General features: G+C 37.5%; 1 protein-coding gene across 1 annotated transcript in view; it reads left to right on the top strand.

Annotated features, from left to right (window-relative positions):
- Positions 1–18,413, top strand: part of LOC306846965 (gamma-aminobutyric acid type B receptor subunit 1-like) — an 81,683-nt gene that overhangs the window by 29,681 nt on the left and 33,589 nt on the right. Inside the window, exons 6-12 of the mRNA XM_079380696.1 lie at positions 521–655; positions 3,663–3,833; positions 8,102–8,203; positions 10,967–11,032; positions 11,169–11,360; positions 15,256–15,501; positions 16,282–16,345. Coding sequence (XP_079236822.1) covers positions 521–655; positions 3,663–3,833; positions 8,102–8,203; positions 10,967–11,032; positions 11,169–11,360; positions 15,256–15,501; positions 16,282–16,345 — 976 coding nt within the window. The remainder of the gene's footprint in view (positions 1–520; positions 656–3,662; positions 3,834–8,101; positions 8,204–10,966; positions 11,033–11,168; positions 11,361–15,255; positions 15,502–16,281; positions 16,346–18,413) is intronic.

The following is an 18,413-nucleotide window of genomic DNA, read 5'->3' as shown; positions in this document are numbered from 1 at the left end:
GCTGCAACTCTCAACACAAGATCAATTGTGGCTTTAACCCACTATTATCATTTAAATGAGATATTGATTTCTCATTGACAGTTATTTTAAGACAAATGGAGGAAAAAAAAAATATGCTGATTGTCAGCGTCGGGTTAAAGACTGATGAGAGTACATGTCTAGCAAACAAACATTGTTTTTTGGTGTATATATATATATGAGTAAATGCATGTGTCCTTGGAGGACTCCAGCTGTCCTCTGTATGTATTTACTGCTTTATCTGTCTCTGCTCCTTTCTGTTCTGCTTTCCCATGCATATTTATCTCTACTTATGTGATTCAGTATGAAATGAAGTCTCTCTTCCTATGGCGTTCCTTATAGTGAAGTGGCGAATGTATATACAGTGTGAAATGTGTGCTTTTTTTGTTGAAGTATGCAGTTTTGAGCATGGAGTGACAGGATACCTCATGAATAGTGACAGCTGTGCTTCAAATCTGAATATAGATTATATATTCAAAAGTGTTTTTCTCTCTGCTTTCAGTGTGATCCTGGTGAGGCCACGAAGCTGCTGTATGACCTGCTGTACACGGAGCCTATAAAGATCGTCCTGATGCCAGGCTGCAGCTCTGTGTCCACACTGGTGGCCGAAGCCGCGCGCATGTGGAACCTCATAGTGGTGCGTTCTCCTCTTCATCAGATCTCATTCGCTTTGAATGTTTACAGATGAGATATCGATGCAAGGATGTTGAGAAAAAACAATTTTACTTGACATTGTTACAATGCATGTAATTACTGTAGAAATGAGGTGATTCAGCCTAGCAGTTAAATATCAGGGTTCAAGTTATAGGTTTAATCCCAAAAGATGAGTATAAAAGGATGTGAATGCACAGATTTGTACAGGGATTGTTTGCTGTAAGGATGTAGAGAAAATACAGTTATGAAATTAACACCTCAGTTTGCAACCAGAAAGTTGTCTCACTTCTGATAATTTTGGGAAAAGCGAGTTTCATACTTTCTTTTTATTTAGAATATGTGTTTCCTCATTATTGAAACTGTTAGAGAGTATGTGAATGCACGCATAAATGCATAAAAATAGACCTGAGAATATACACTACTGTTCAAAAGTTTTGGGTCAGTAAGATTTTTTTTTTTTTCTTGAAAAAATGCATTATTGTGGAAGATGAAAACATTAACAAGTTAATTTATTGTTTTTTTTATTTCATATTATTGAACATAAGCCAATCACTGATTTAAGGTCCACAGTGATTCAATAAGTTGAGTTTGTCAGTCTGTCTGTGTTAAAGAGGTCAATCAGACAGGATGTGTATGAATTGTATCAGTGTTAATTTTGGCAGGCATTTTTGATTTAGTCTTAGTCTTTATCTTGAGACGAAAATGCTTAATAGTCTTAGTCACATTTTAGTAATTTGAGTCTTTCATAGTTTTAGTCTAGTTTTAGTCGACGAAAAGTCATTGCATTTTTGTCAACTTTTAGTCATTACTTTTAGTCAAACTGCAGTTACCAACATTTATTTTGGTAGCTATTTTATATGTAGTATTCTAACAAAAATAGTCATCAATTCTTCTCTCTTTAGACCAAATCAATTAAGCTTAGTTATGAGAAATTTGAATCAAGGATTGAATTTGGAAAAACCGGAATAAATTTTCATTTTTTGGTAGAGATATAAATTAAACAAATTTTTCAGATACAGTAGGTTTACTTAACAAGTATACATTTATTTAACATCTTTTGTTGGTTAACATTTATGACAGATAATTAGGAATGCTGTCCATTTAAGACGGAAGGTATGCATGTAATAGCCTACTGACATACATTCAGTTTTCACCCACCTGTTTAAGATCACTTAAACCATAACGGACTGTATTTCCGTGAGATACTCTACATGAGAGACATTTCGACTGCTGTGTGTGTATTTGAGCGCTGAGAACTGATCGCGCGCTGTATGAGAACTGAAGAAGTGGAGCGTGCCGCGAGAGAGCACTTCTATCAGGGCGTTTCCGCCTATCGCACCTTCACTGACTTTAAGTTAATCGACAATTAATTGTGACTCCCGGGAAAAACGGGACGTCTGGTCACCCACTCCTTAACCCCTCGGGTGCTGAGGCCATTGTTTCAGATCGCTAGTTCGCGTTTTGGTAGCCTATCTGTCCACTGCGGCTGCCATGCAAACGCCCCTTTTCCAATGACAGAGACGCACATTTTGAAAGACAAGACAGTTAATTTAGCCTATATGATGTATTTTGAATGTCCGGTAGTCCTCAAATAACATTTTAGTCCCGTCCCGTCTTGTTAATGAAGACGCGCATAAATTTCGTCATAGTTTTTATCATCAGATATTAGTTTTAGCTCGTCAACGTCTCGTCTTAGTCACAGAAAAAAGGTTCGTTGACGAATATTTTTCGTCGTCGTCTTCGTCAACAAAATTAACACTGAATTGTATGTACTCATCAGAGGGCAGGATTAATTACATTACTTTAAAACAAATCATATTACGTGTTTATGGTTAATCATGCAAAATTAAACCCCTAATGAAAAATAAATATACTAAAATGTATTAGAAATACATTTATTTCATGCTAAGAATACTATAAATACATTTACATATTTATGTACTCAATAAAAATACCCTGCAATTGTACTTTTGGAATTTGGAACAACTAATTTTGCAACTAACTATTGCAAGTATACTATAATATAATATCTTGCATTTAAAGACCTATATTATTCAAAGATCATACATCAATTAAATGTATTTTAAATGTTTTTTGTTTTTTTTACTAGGGACAGATTAAAAAAAATATTAAAGGAGGTGAACATAACTGTAGTCACTGACATTTGGTTTTTATGGCTTCTGTATAATTCAGTACATCCCAAACCGAACTCTCCAACAGGTCTCATCACTGAAAACGTTATATCACAGTGAAGATGAGCTTCCCAAATGCATTCCCATTTCCCATTGCATACCCGAAATCAGTGAAATGGCTTCCAGACATTTTGGATCAGATATTTATGTCATTTTATTTCACTTTTGGCTCATCTTTGAAGTGCACTCCCACTGCCTCATCTTACTTCTTTTTTTTTTTTTGAAAATCAGTCTCTTTATTTTTCATGCCCTGCTCTATTTTTGTATCTGTTGAGAGCTTTTTCTCTTCACATATGAATTTTGACCTATATATCCCCCCGCTGGCCTTGAAACCCTCCCTTTTTCCACCCCCTCAGCAGACCTGTCACTCAACGACATCTCACCGCATCTGGGAATGACTTTGAGTTATTGGCAAAATAGCTAAAAAACCCTCTGCTGTCATCTTATTTGACTGCCTGATTAACCCAGAACAGAAAATGTTGAAATGTAAACCTCTATTTTCTTTCATTTTACACCTGTGTTTTGGATTTTAACTTTTTATCACAGCTTTGTACGCTTGTCTCACACACTACATTCTCAGATGTTAAATAAAGCTGTTGCGAGTGAACTGTGATCAACCCAGCAGGAGATAATTTAGCCCCTTGGGTACTGGTTTTCCTGCGGGTGATTTTATCGCACATTTTTCTTCACTAGCTTGTTTCTAATTTTCCTCCGAAGGTCTCAGTGTCTGAACAGTGGAGATGTGTGAATGTATTCCTATTGCTCGTTTTTCTCATGACCATTGATATGTGCTCGCAGTTGTCCTATGGATCCAGTTCACCAGCACTCTCCAACCGTCAGCGTTTCCCCACCTTCTTCCGCACGCATCCCTCAGCCACATTACACAACCCCACCCGCGTGCAGCTCTTCCAGAAGTGGAAGTGGACCAAAATTGCCACAATCCAGCAGACCACCGAAGTCTTCACCTCTGTGAGTGAGCTGTTTACATGTACAGATGTTTTAAAAGCAATAATCATGCAATGAAAAGCCTGCAGACTTTTGCACACCCAGTAGAGATTCATTATCATTTGAATCTTGTGTTGGTTACATGGTTATTGTACCTTGTGCTGGGTAGCCCCGCCCACTCTCAAATGCCATTGGTCCAAAGTCCTGCTCAGCATAGTTATGAAAAGTGTTATTAGCATGAACTGACATTCAAAACCCAATTCACTTCTATAATGTAACTAATTAGAAATGTAAGTGTATTTCCAAGTGAGCCAGTGTATTCATTGAGGACAAAATGTAGGGCAGGACTTGATTTCATCCAGTGCAAATTAACTGGATTATGTCATTTCGGCATTTTGCACTTAGAAGTGTGGTTGAAAAAATAAGTAGCCTTTATGATGTCAGTAAAAAAGAAAATTGTTTCAGAGCTGGATTATTACATTTTGATGTAACATTATGAAAACATTTTCTTCTTTGGAAACAATTCACCCCGTCTCTTATTGCAAAATCCATTTGCATCGACCTTGACCTAAAATATGACTTTTAAATCTTGATTTGTTTTAGTTGGCCAGTAATCAATTTAAAATGCTAAAACAGTTTTATGAATCATAATGTATTAAAGTAGTACAGTACAATATGTAAAATTAGCACGTTATTTTATGAGTGCATTCGCTCTCTGTTTCATCCATAACTTCCTGAAACTTTTTCCAAACAGATTTTCAAGGCTTCTGATCGGATTTCACAGCTGCCACCTTATTTACATGACCTCAACTGAAATAAAATGCTTTCTTTGCATGAAAACATCTGCATTATTTTCTATAAGTTAAAACATTTTACTTGTATCATTGTTCCGTTTGTGTCTTTTTGTGCAGAAAACATTTAAGTTTAAAGTCATCTAGTTGATATTGCTTCTGTTTTTATAATTATACAGTATGTGGCATTGAGCCATTTATATTTAATCATTTCCATAGTAATATATTTATTTCATACTTAGTTTAAATATTTTAACGTATTTACTGACATATCGCTCGAGACTTACTGATATAAAAATTATAATTAAACTTTATTTAGATTACTACTTGTGCGCACAATGAACAATTTTTCAAATATTAAGCATAGAATGTGTTTTATTGTTACTATTGATAAGGATTGCATGATTTCTGACTAATATTGGTCATTAAATGCACAATATTTAAAGTATACCTGAAGTATACTTGCAATAATTCCACTTTAGCACAATCAAATATACTTCAGTATATCTTTAGTTGTGCTACTTCCGCACAATTAAAGTGCATTAAGTACAAAATTACCAGACTTTAAGTATATAGTTTAGTACACCAAAAGTACAGTTGCAGGGTATTTTTATTAAGTACATAAATATGTCAATGTATTTTTAGTATACTTAACATTAAATAAATGTATTTCAAACGTTTTTACTATATTTATTTTTCACTAGGGTTAGAAGTTGCTTTTATCCAAAGTTACTTACAGATGAGGTAATGATGTAATGACTTACAAATTTTACCCCTTAAAACTCATCTTTGATAATCAAAATACATTTTTTAAACATAAATAACACACAGTGCCCTCCATAAGTATTGGAACAGTAAAGACAAAATTGCTCTGTTGGCTGTGGAGTCAAGACATTTGCAAATATGATTAAAAGATGAATATGAGACAAAACTACAGAATGTCACATTTTATTATTAGCCGCTTCAACACATACATGTTTCCCCAAATAAAAACAACAACACTTTTAGAGTTCATCCCACTCATTGATGTGAGCATAAGGACAGTTGAACAGGTATAAAAGATTAAAAGCTATTATTTAGTTGCAGATCCCTTGCACACAATCACAGCAGTGAGTCTGTGACCCATAGACATCACCAGACTCTTGGTCTCATCCTTTGAAATACTTTTCCCAGCCTTTAATGCAGCCAATTCCAATTGTTGCTTGTTTTGGGGAGTTTCTGCCTTTACTCTCCTCTTCAGCTGGTGAAAGATTTAAATCTGGAGATTGACTTGGCCAATCTAAGACTTTCCATTTCTTTGCTCTTATAAATTCCTTGACTGAACTGGCAGGGTGTTTTGGGTCATTGTCCTGATGCAATATGAAGCACTTCCCAATGAATCCGGTGGCATTTTCTTGAATATTGGTAGGCAAGATGGTTTTGTACCCTTTCAAATTCATTCTGCTACTGTCATCATACATTAAGTCATCAGTAAAGTTGAGAGGGGCCTGTTCCAGAGGCAGCCATGCATGCCCCTGCCATGACACCACCTCCACCATGCTTTACAGATGAGGCTGTGTGCTTGGGATCATTGCAGTTCCCTTTTTTTCTCCACATTTATGCTTTCCCATCACTTAGATAAAGGTTCATCTTTGTCTCATCGGTCCATAAACACAGTTCCAAAACTCTTCTGGCTCACCTTTGTGCTTTTTTGCAAACTCTAATCTTGCCTTTCTATTTTTGGTGCTGGTCAGAGGTTTGCATCTTGCTGTGTAGCATCTGTAATTCTGTGTCAAAGTCTCCTGAGGACAGTAGATAGCCAGAGCATCACCCCAGCTTTCTGGAAGTTGTTGGTGATTTTACAGACACGTCTTTTAGGATTCATTTTCACAGCTTTTATGAGTTGTCTGTCATCAACTACTGTTGTTTTCTCAGCCGATCAGGTAATTGTTGGTTGCTGGTGTCGCTGGTGGTTTCCAAACTCTTGATTTCTCCATGCCCTTTGTTTTTGCTAGAGCTTTAATTGACTTCCTCTTTTCTTTTAGCATCCAAATGGCTTGCTTTTTTCTCAGAGTCAGCTCCCTCATCTTCATCCTAGTTCGTGTGTCATCATCGAATGCAAGATTCAGAATACAGAATTAATGGATAGAACTGATACAACACATTCCCTGCTTTTAATATCTGAAGAATTAATGCAACAGGACACAGCTGATCACTTAGAAAGACCTGTGAGGCAACTGTTCCAATACTTATGCTCACATCAGATAGAGGGATGAAGCTCTAAAAGTGCTGAACTTCTTAGCTGGTAAAACATATGTGTTGAATCACCCAATAATAAAATGTGACATTCTGTAGTTTTGTCTCATATTCATCTTTTAATCATATTTGTAAATGTCTTGACTCCACAGCCAACAGAGCAATTTTGTCTTTACTGTTCCAATACTTTTGTAGGGCACTGTATATAAACATTTTCTAGTTAAAATAGTTTATTCGTGCCTTTAAATGGCTTCAATGAAACTCTACATGCTTTCCTCATTTAGTATAGGCGAATAAATATGAACATGCAAATCCCCGCCTCCATGTAGTCACATCAGCTCGGACCTGCTACACTGTTTGAACAAGAAACTAAATTTTTTAAAGATCACAGAGGGTCTTTAAAGAATCTTATACATGCATATAAACAAATACAGAATTTAATGGTTGTTAAATGAACCAAATATTTTTGTGATTGATTCAGATCAATGAAATGGTGTATCTAAGCAAATTAAATCATTCTGAATGAGCAAAAAACACTTTATGAATCAAATTGAAACCCATCTAAAACCCACCCTACTTTTAGCTACTTTTTGATAATAGTATTTTTTTTTGTTTTACGAGAAAGGATCTATTTTGATTTAGGTGAACATCTTGGCTAGATTGTATTGCATTACACACAGCATTTTTTCTTCTAGTGTGGACACACACAGTCCTTGTAAAACACTATGCACTGAGTGCCTGATGCCAGATATCTGAATCGTGAAACTCAGGCTGTGTTTTACGTAACTGAGGGTTTGAGAAGCACATGCTTTACTTCAGGGTATAGCATGTTGTTTTGTGTGCTTTGTAGGTGAAATGTATCCGTGTGCTGTACAAGACAACATCTGGGATCTGGGATTGTGGGCTGTAGCTGATGTAAGCTTGGCTCTGTTCCTTTGTTTCCTCCTGCTCCCTGCAGCCTGAGGTTATACAGGTTTTAAAATTGACATGCTTGTTTTATTGGTACACGCAGGATGGTAAACAGTAAACAAGTCCCAGCAAAAGAAATTAAATCTGCCAGTCTCTTTCTAATTGTCTTTCTTCCCTCATTTTCGTTCTCCATGCCTGTCTTATCTCTGCCTTTCTGCCGCAATAATATTCCTTTCCTACCCGACATCACCTCCCGTCTATCTGCCGATGTCTCCATGCTCTTTAGTTTGCCTCCCTCTATTTCTCTGTTCTCCTTTAATCTCTCTCTCTCTCTCTCTCTCTCTCTCTTTCTCTCAGACTCTGGATGATCTAGAGCAGAGGGTGAAGGAGGCAGGCATTGAGATCAGCGTGAGGCAAAGTTTCCTCACGGACCCTGCTGTGGCCGTCAAGAACCTCAAGGTGCTTTCACTTTCACTCATTTCATTTATGACCTCGCTGGCATGGTGATGTACAGGTGTTGCTGTCAGTGCCGCGTTAGAGAAATCAGAATAGCACCGTTCTCAACAGCATCTCACGATTCTCAAATAGATGCCAAATACAAATAGTGTGTCTGAAAGACACTTAATATTCAGTAATATCATCAGTTTGAGGGCACTTAGACTGCTGGATGAGAACAAATGTTGACACTGTTGTCTTCTGCTTCATATCTGAATTGAATTTGTTATTTTGTTTTAATTGAATATTGCAGCATTGATACTGTTATTGAACTGAATTGAATCAACATCAAACCTTCCCTACTGTCTTCAGTAGAGCCTCTTGTCATTGAATTAAACTTGTTTCATACTAGATGCAATCTCACAAAAACTAATTTTTAATATTTTTATATTATATGTTTTTTTTGTTTGTTTGTTTTTTTGTACAGGGACAATTCAATGTATTTATTTATTTATTTAACAGTCTTAGGGCTAGTTTTACTAAGCAGGGCAAATTAGCACGAGAGCACAATTCCAAAACGGCGCTGATGGGAGGGGAAATTTCTGTGGGTGATTTACTAACAATGCGCAAATTAAAGAACACAGACGCAACATTTCATTTACATATCAACCAACGCAATTACCAAGCGCAGCGCAAATTAGCGTAGTCGCAAATAAAGAATAAAGAAATAAAGAAGCCACAGTACGTTAAAAAGAACCAGAGGACAAAAAATGAAGGTTTGCCAGATGTTTTGATAGACCTGGTATTGCGTGACTCCTAATTGAGGGTTCCAAGTCGTCTTTTATTTCCTGACGCAAATTAAATATAACATGGTCTGGCATATACTATATGTTCGGATAATGTGATGATCTGGCATTACAAATCAATTAAAACGTGAGGAAAAACCATCTCCCTTCTATAACGCACTCTCTGTTCTCTGCGGTGCCTCCTCTAGCAACAATAATGGCAGTAATTTGTTTAGCGCAAATGTTAGTAAAACGCGTTGCGTGATTCATTTGAATACTCTCCTCCCATAAATTTTGGTTCTGAAAGGGTAACTCCTACAAATGCATATTCAATAAGCTCAGCGCTAATTCGTCACTGCGCATCTTTAGTAAAACCTGACAGTACTATTTTAACGCCAAAAGACTGGTGCAAACTGTTAGTAAAACTGGCCCTTAGTCAAAAATTGGGTAACACTTTAGTTTAGGGACCAATTCTCACTATTTCACTGGGCGCACGGGCCTGGCCCGAAGTTCACTTCCGGTCTGTGTTTGTTTGTCGTCTGGCTAGTGACGCTGACTACAAACACAGTTAAAGTTAAAGTGATGAGTAATGAAGTTGGGCTCAGGTGGTTGTGCTGTGGGATGTGTTTCCCATACATTTATTTATTTGTGGCGACCCGCCACGATATCAAAACTGACTGATTTTACAAAAGGCTTCGTTGAATAAACATGAGCACGCACTACACATTTTAAAATCAAAATGATGTGCGGGTGTTTTTATATCACTGTATTTCTGAAGGAAGACTATGTCTGTCTATGTCATTTTCATTTAATCTTGCATCTTATATGCGAAAGACTATAGAAATACAAAAGTCCTTGAAAGGGACTTCATATATGCCCGATAAAGCAGCATTTGTGTACAGCCGTTACCGGGGAAACCTCTTATTTCTCCCGCTTTAAAGCACCTCCTGCTGGCAGAGAAGGAATTTGCATTTTCACAGTAAGTCCATCTGATGTACGCAGCAAACATATTTTGCTTGTTATCAAAAATAACTCTACTCGAGAGGGACTTAGCTGTTGTTATTCTCTGTGGAAGTTAAGTTAGGGCCACAAAAGCACGCATGCGCAGTAACGTTTAAGTTGTTGCCGTTGAAACTGTCTACTAACTAGTTACTTATTATAATGCCTATTATTAACATATTGTCTGTGTATTAGTATTTATAAAGCACATATTCTGCATGACCATATTCTACATCCCTAAACCTACCCAATAACTACGCTTAACAACTACCTTACTAACTATTAATAAGCAGCAAATTAGGAGTTTATTGACGCAAAAGTCATAATGGTTTTTTAATAGCGAGATTTGTACCTTATACCCTAAATTGCAGCTGTAGTCCCTGGTAATGAAGATTTGGGGGAAATGTGTTTAGGAAACTGTAGTGAATATAATGTCACAGTACAAAAATGGATTTTCTTTAAGCAAAATATTTATTTATGTATTTATTTTGGTTTTTGGTGCCTTGAAGATTCCCCAAAAAACAGACACAAACACCTTTATTGCTATCTCTGGGTCTGTCACGCTAAAGGACATCATTGAAGCCCGGGAGTAAAATACAACATTGTGGGGATCTGATCTCATTCTTGAGGAGAATCATTTTAATTGGAACACAGGTCAGATGATCTGTTTCCCCCCAGTCCTCTCGCCTCCCCCATCCTGCTCTCTTCAGTGACGGCTGGGCCCCTGGCTGCTTGTTTAGCAAAGGCCGGCCTTGTGTGCCGCCCTAGTTTTGGTGCACAAGATTAATAGAGTACCACCAGAGGAACCATGGTAACCTGGAATATAGCACACTTCTGAGAGGGGAAAGTAGCACTGATTGGACTGCTTGTCCAAACCAAAATTACTGCAGCATTATGCATAGTAGCACTCTCAAACCTCCCTCTGATGCTAATTCACTGACTTTTGCAAATTGTTGCATTCATTGCTTTGTTCTAATTCTCAATTCTCGCTCTGCTCCTACAGCGGCAAGATGCTCGCATCATTGTGGGCCTGTTTTATGAAACGGAAGCCAGGAAAGTGTTTTGTGAGGTCGGTAATCAACCATCCAGCTGAGCATTATTAATCTTAGTCAATGTCAAAGGGGAAACATGGTGTTTCTGTTCATTTTTCAATCTTGGCTCAAGTCGTTCCCTAACCCGACCTGTTTCAAACAACCCAACTGCAGGTCTATAAGGAGAAGCTGTATGGGAAAAAGTATGTGTGGTTTCTGATTGGCTGGTATGCTGACAACTGGTTCAAGATCAAAGATCCATCCATCAACTGCACTGTGGAGCAGATGACAGAAGCTGTGGAGGGTCATGTGACCACTGAGATTGTCATGCTCAATCCGGAGACGGTGCGAGGGGCCTCTAACCTGGTGAGTGGGCCTGAATAATCTTTATTTTCTGATTCCTAATTATAAGAATTGCTCAGTTTGTGTCCCGTGGCTAGGCTCAGACTGTGCCACATTTGTGCTGTGGACTTGAATGGTATCTTGAATGTTTTTGTTTTTTTGCCTGAAGGAGGAACATATTGAACATATGGAAGCTCATTTCCGCCACTGAATAAAAAATAAAAAAAGTAATTGCAACATTTAATCTCATAATTAAATGACTTTATAAAGTCAGAATTGCAAGATATAAACTCATATAAAGTCAGAATTGGGAACTCACGATTCTGAGAGAATTCTGAGTCAGAATTGCAAGTTTGTATTATATATGTGCAAATAAACTTATAAACTGGAATTGTGAGATATAAACTAACAGTAGTAAAAAATGTTGTTTGTCTTTCGACTATACTTGCAAAATCCGGGACTATGGGACTGAGCTTGAATAGCTTCAGCGTCAGCGACTTTTTATACTACAAAATCGCTGTCAATCAAAAGGAGAAGCAGTCTTTCGACAGACCCTCCAATCATCACGCAGAAGCCCGGAGTCCAGGCCAGCCCACTCCTCCATTCACCCCCAGAGATGCTGAGCGTCCGGGGGCGTGACATAATCGCAGCATTTATCCAATGACCATCTAGTTTCGAAGCACTGAAAAAAACTGTTCAAAGCAGCCCCATTGAAGTCAATGGATGCTAGGCTTCAACAGGGAAATACACTGTGACGCTACGGGAATGTATGAGAAAGAAATCTAGTCAGCCGACCTGCTATATGTAGCTGATTCTGAACGAACTCGTCTTTGAGATGAACGTATTCTAACGCATTTTAGTCAATAAAATTTTAACACATTAGTACATATTTGACCATAAATTTTTTGACATTATAGGGGAAGCCGAGCTTCCCTTGCAGTCTTAAAGAAATCCCCACTGATTGTGATAAAAAAGTCAAAATTCTGAGTTTTTATTTTGCAGTGGACTTTTCTCAGAAGTGTGCTATATAAACTGTTGCAGAACCGGGCTTCTATAGGAGCATAAGCCTTATCTAGAGATCAGAATATTGTAGAGACTTATATCCAAAGACTATAGAAAACCCAAGATGTGTCACTCTTATAGTTTTGAATGGAAAAATGCAACGCTCAATATGGCCGCTCTATTGAAGGAAGCCCCGCCTTCTGAATAATAGAGCCAATCGCTAATCGGTAAAGTCAGTGCGTCACTGCAGCTGCCGTTAGAAGTCCCGGTTGCTATAGAAACAGTCAGCGTTCAGAAACATGCGTTTAGGACCACGCATGCGCACTGTCTGGTCTATTTTTTTAATGCTATTTGAGCAAAAGAAACAACATTTATGAAACTATGTTGTCAGATTGCATTAGTGATTTCAAATATGAAATTTAATTGTAATCTTGGCGACCAGTTTTGGAGAATTTGATGTTTAAAGGGACTTTGAAATATCATAACAGTTGGGTGGGCTTTTTTGACTTGAGATAGTAAGCAACCACACAGAACAAAATCAAATCAAATCAAATCTCTTTATTGTCACACATCATGTACACAAGTGTACCGATGGTGAAATTCTTTGGTACAAGACTCTGTGCCATGGCAGTACAAGCAACAAGATATGAAAAAATTACAATATACATAAACAACATATATTAGATTTAGATTAGATTAGATTCAACTTTATTGTCACTGTGCAGAGTACAAGTACAGAGCCAATGAAATGCAGTTAGCATCTAACCAGAAGTGCAAATAACAGGTTTATAAATAGATATAAAAAAAATGTGTATATACATTGTTTTATGACATATAGTGCAAGTTATGAGGTAGATGGGGAGAGACTAGCTCAGTGCAAATGACTGCACATACGATTTAGGTTGCAAGGAAATATAAACAGAAGGTGCATTATAAAGAGAGGTATGTAAGTAGCATATGTATGGCCAATGACCTTCACGGCATCCGGAGGTAGAAATGTGCAAGGGAATGTGCAAATATCAGGAATGTGCAAATAGCAGGAAATAAAAAACATTGTGAGTGAGGAGTGCAGACAGGTTGTTGAACAGTGCAGTTTGTTTGTATTTTTTTGTTTTTTTGTTTTTTTTATATACAACAATATACACACTTAACACAATATACACATTTGCACAATATACAATAAACAATGGGCAATTGTACACAGTATACAATACACATATTTCCATAATATACACATAGTAAACTGTAGTAAACTGTATTCTCAAGAGACTTATATATGTATGTAAAGCTTTTATATTGAACACCCTAGCAACCACCTAGCAACTGAATTTTGATAATAATTTTTTGTATCGAACCTCATATAAAGACTGCAAATTACATATACATTCTGAAAATACCATAGAAACCACATAGTAACAGACTAGCAACGTCTTAGAACAACTTAGCAACCACAAAACAACACACAAGCAACCACTAAGAAGCTCATAGCAGCTGCATAGCAACACATTAGCAATCACTTAGAACCCCCTATCAACCACATAGCAGCTGGGAAATGCAAATTACTGCATATTTGCTTTTACATTTCGAAAATTACATAACACATTAACAACCACTAAAAACACCTTAGCAACCTTAGCAAAAATCTTTATTAGTTAATATTGTGTAGAATAAGCGATCATTTTTTTCTGTATTTTCTTTAATTTGGCTTTAGTGAATTACTGTATGTTCTGTATCTGCTGGCCTTCAGCCACGCTGCTCTCCACATGTCCTCGTCGGTCATTGAAAAACCCATAATGACTGTCCACCAGTCTCCCATGTCTTCCCATATGCTGCACGCTTTACAATGACATCATCCTCAGATTAGCGCGCCATACACAAGCTTCATTCTGTTTAGATAACTAACTCCGTTTCCCCACTGGGAATGGCTCATAACCTACCGTCATATCTTTAGCTGTGCACGCGCTATTCTCAGATCTGAAAATCCAAAGAGTCCCGTAGGGGTCAGAGCACTCGGGTCCAACTGCTGTCCCCCTGGGAGAGCTGAATGGACAGGTGTGAGCCCCAGGGGGTGCTGTATGGAGCTCACCCAACTCCGGTGCTCTGTGCTGGGAATTGGCTTGACACATATGTCCCTGCTGTTTTCCTGGATCCGGAGCAATCTGGGCACGTATCCAGACACCTATGCTTCACATCTGACGTAAAAAAAAACTCATGTTGGACAGGCCAATTTGTGATAAGATGGCCATGCTAAATTGGCTCAACATCACCATAATTTGTTCCCCTCATCCTCACTTTACCGTCCTTCACTTTGAAGGTGTAATTTTAAGAGAGTCTAAATGCTTCTTGACGCACAATTTCTATCCACACATGTTCTCTGCTGTCCATTTGCATCAAGCAATCACCAGATGCCCATCTGAAGCTTGGATCATTTCCTAAAATACACCTGTTTGAAGCGAGGAAGGTGCCTCAGCTGTTTCTATAAGGTGTGAAAAATGTCAAGGAAAACGGTTTTCATATGCCGCTGTGATAAGAGCGCGCCAACTCTATTTCTTTTCCCCGTACCCCCTTAATGACATGGAACATCTTCAGAGAACGTGTGAAAGCGGGAGTTTATTTTTGGCGCTCCAGGTCCTGGTGTGTGTGAATGAAGATTTCACACCCAGGAGAAAAGTACCTTCATCTATATGATGCACTCCCACGGTGATGAACTGTACTGTAACTTACCTTGACCCCTCTCTCGCTTTCTCGCCGTCAGAAGTCTGGCGCTTTTTTTCAGTTAGGTGCTTTTGTAGCGACAGTGAAGTCATTCTTAAAATCCATCATGCATAAGCTCTTGTTAGTGCACTGAGTTTATTCTGTGTGCGTATGCTTTCATATGCATGTCAGATGATACCGTATGCCCTCTGTTTTGATCCAGACCTCGCAGGAGTTCCTAGCACAGCTGATGTCCAAGCTGGGTGGGAAGAATCCAGAAGAAACCGGAGGGTTTCAGGAAGCTCCTCTGGCGTATGATGCGGTTTGGGCTCTGGCTCTGGCTCTCAATAAGACAGTGGGGCCTTTGAAGGCAAAAGGACGGAGATTGGAAGATTTTAATTACAATAACAAGGACATTACTGCAGAGATCTACCGAGCCCTCAACACCAGCTCATTTGAGGGGGTTTCGGTGAGTGACAGCTTTGGCTACATAAACAAAGATTCAGTAGTCAGTACCAATACATTTAAATCATACTCAGTGATACACAATTGTGATACCACAGTAAAACTAATATGCTTACTAATGTTGTTATTGTAAATTAAATCTAAAACAAAAACATTTTAGTTAATTGAAATAAAGCTGAAATGAAATAAAATTAATTTTAGTTGAAAAACTTTAACTCAAATTGTTTTTAAAAATTAGAAATGTTATCTTCGCAACTAACTGAAATAAGAAGTTTGTGTAGTAAAATTACTAAAACTGAAATTAAAATAAATAAAAAAGATAAATACAAATATTGTAAAAATAAAATAATAAAATAGACATATTACAAAAATTTGATATAACAAACTTACTTTAACTTAACTCAATACTGTATCTTATTAAATACCTAAACTTCTAAATGAATGATTAAAACTTTGCTGAAATACTTGTTGCACTCAATCTTCTGCTGTACATGTGTACATGCATCTCTACAGATTTTCATAAAATACATTTCAAGATGAACACTTCCTAGACTTATGTTTACATGATTATCCATACATCATTTTTAGAAAATCCTGTTAGGTTGAATCTAAATATTTACAGGGTTTCATATTTGCAGGAAATTAAAATGTAAACTGAAAATATAAAAAAAGAAAATGAATTTAAAATATTGATGAATACCACAATAGCATATAAATAATAGTATAATAAAATTTAAGAGAGCGATAAACACAGCAGTATAAAAATGTTCCTGTTCTCTCTCAGGGTCATGTGGTGTTTGACGCCCAGGGTTCCAGAATGGCATGGACCCTCATCGAACAGCTGCAAGGTGAGCAAAACAAAAGTAATTTTATGATTTATTTCCCCCTGAAAACTGTAAGGTACAGATATAATAAAGTGTAAATGAGAGTGAGCGTGGACAGCAGGTGTAGCCCGTATGCATGGTTGCTTCTGCTCAATTCTAAAATGATGAACGACTCTGCGATCAGTGTTCTCGCTCCATTTGGAGAGTAGCACAGGTGTCAGGTAAAACACAGTTTTTTCTGGGTTCAAAAGCTCCAGAGCTGTAATCATTTTGCCAAAGCCAGAAAAATTACTCTTTAATTGTTTTGTTTTGTTTAGCTCAGAATATATTTTTTCACAGCTCTCATGCACTCTTAAAAAATGATTGAAGAGAAAAAAAATTACATGTGCATGAAAACTTAATACAATTCACTGAATATTTTAGTAGACATGGTGGTTCAGAAGAAGCCACTCTCGTATCCATACTAAATCAGAATTTTTTTAAACCCATTAATTTTTGTCCATTTTTCTTTTTAAGATCCATCATTTTGTGTCATAGGTTTAAAAAAAAAAGACATTTATGTATAGATATCTATGCGTAATGTTGCACTTAGTATATTTTTATTTTCTTTTTTATTCATTGGCCTATACAACATTGATTTTGGACTTTATACAGATACCAGATGCAGTGCTAGACAAAAGAAAAAGTCAAATGATGGGGTACACTGTGATATAGTGAATAGTATTCAGTTGTTAATGTTATCTTAACATGGCACAACTCTTTAAAACTGTTTCTAGGTCACTTCATCTTGTTGGAGCCTGTATCATTTTGATTATACTTTTCAAAAGAACCATATATTTCTTTGGGTATAAAACTTTTTAAAGTAGAGAAATTCACACTTAGTTCACCCTGAACAAAATAAGAATTCAAAACAGAGTAAAAAGATGTGAGATGCAATAGTCTTCTGTGGAAAGATACCTGCTTCAATGTACTTCTGGCAGAAGTCGCTGCTTGTAGGTGTTTTAAGTGTATCCGTGCCCTACATTAGCACATCTTTGCTTTATATTCCATGCAGAACTCTTGACTGTGTGCTTTTCTGCATGTACAGTCTGTTTCAAGTCCCCCCACACCACTTCTGCGAGGTTGAGATCTTGGATTTCAATCGATAGCCCAGCATTTTGTCTTTTTTGAGACTATTTTTGTGGTTTTGCTTGAGGGTTTTGAGTTATTTATTGCAAGGTCTGCTTTGTACATATCTACGTTTCAGCTTTAGCTTTTTGACAGACTGTCTCACGTGGTTTTGTCCTCTGGTACAATGTGGGATTCATGGTTTACCCTATGATGCCAAGCTGACAGGGCCTGAGGCAGAAAGTAACCCCAAACCAATAAAGCTTCCACCAGCACGCCTTACAGTTGCTGCGAGGGTCTTTTTTATCAAAGCAGTCAAAGCACTTTTTGGTCTCCACATGTCTGGCATTGTGACCAATCGGCTCTACCTGTCTCATCTGTCTAGGATATATTGTTCTTATAGTTCTGATTCATAACTGTTTGTAGACCTGTATTAAAAAGTTAAAAATGAAAATTGCTTACCTGCATAAGTAATCAGGACCTTTTCTATGACATTAAAATTGAGTTCCTGAGGAAACTGCCTCCAGCTTCCAAGGCACCTTAAAAAATTGTTTTCAGTTTACATCTTCTTTATATGTTTTTAATAAAGTTAGATTGTTTTAATATATTAATTATATTATTAATAATAAACGTTAATAATAATATGACTAATTTTAAGTCATCCTGCAGCCCTCTTTTTGCTGAAGGCTGCCTTTTTATGGGGAAGTCGTGGCCTAATGGTTAGAGAGTTGGACTCGTAATCCAAAGGTTGCGGGTTCGAGTCTCGGGCCGGCAGGGATTGTAGGTGGGGGGAGTGAATGTCCAGCGCTCTCTCCACCCTCAATACCACGACTGAGGTGCCCTTGAGCAAGGCACCGAACCCCCAACTGCTCCCCGGGCGCTGCAGCATAAATGGCTGCCCACTGCTCCGGGTGTGTGTTCACGGTGTGTGTGTGTTCACTGCTGTGTGTGTGCACGTTGGATGGGTTAAAATGCAGAGCACATT

Source organism: Barbus barbus (genome assembly GCF_936440315.1).
Source record: "Barbus barbus genome assembly, chromosome: 27".
NCBI lineage: Eukaryota > Metazoa > Chordata > Actinopteri > Cypriniformes > Cyprinidae > Barbus > Barbus barbus.
The sequence above is the reverse complement of the archived record's forward strand: the minus strand, read 5'-3'. Positions and strand labels throughout refer to the sequence as shown.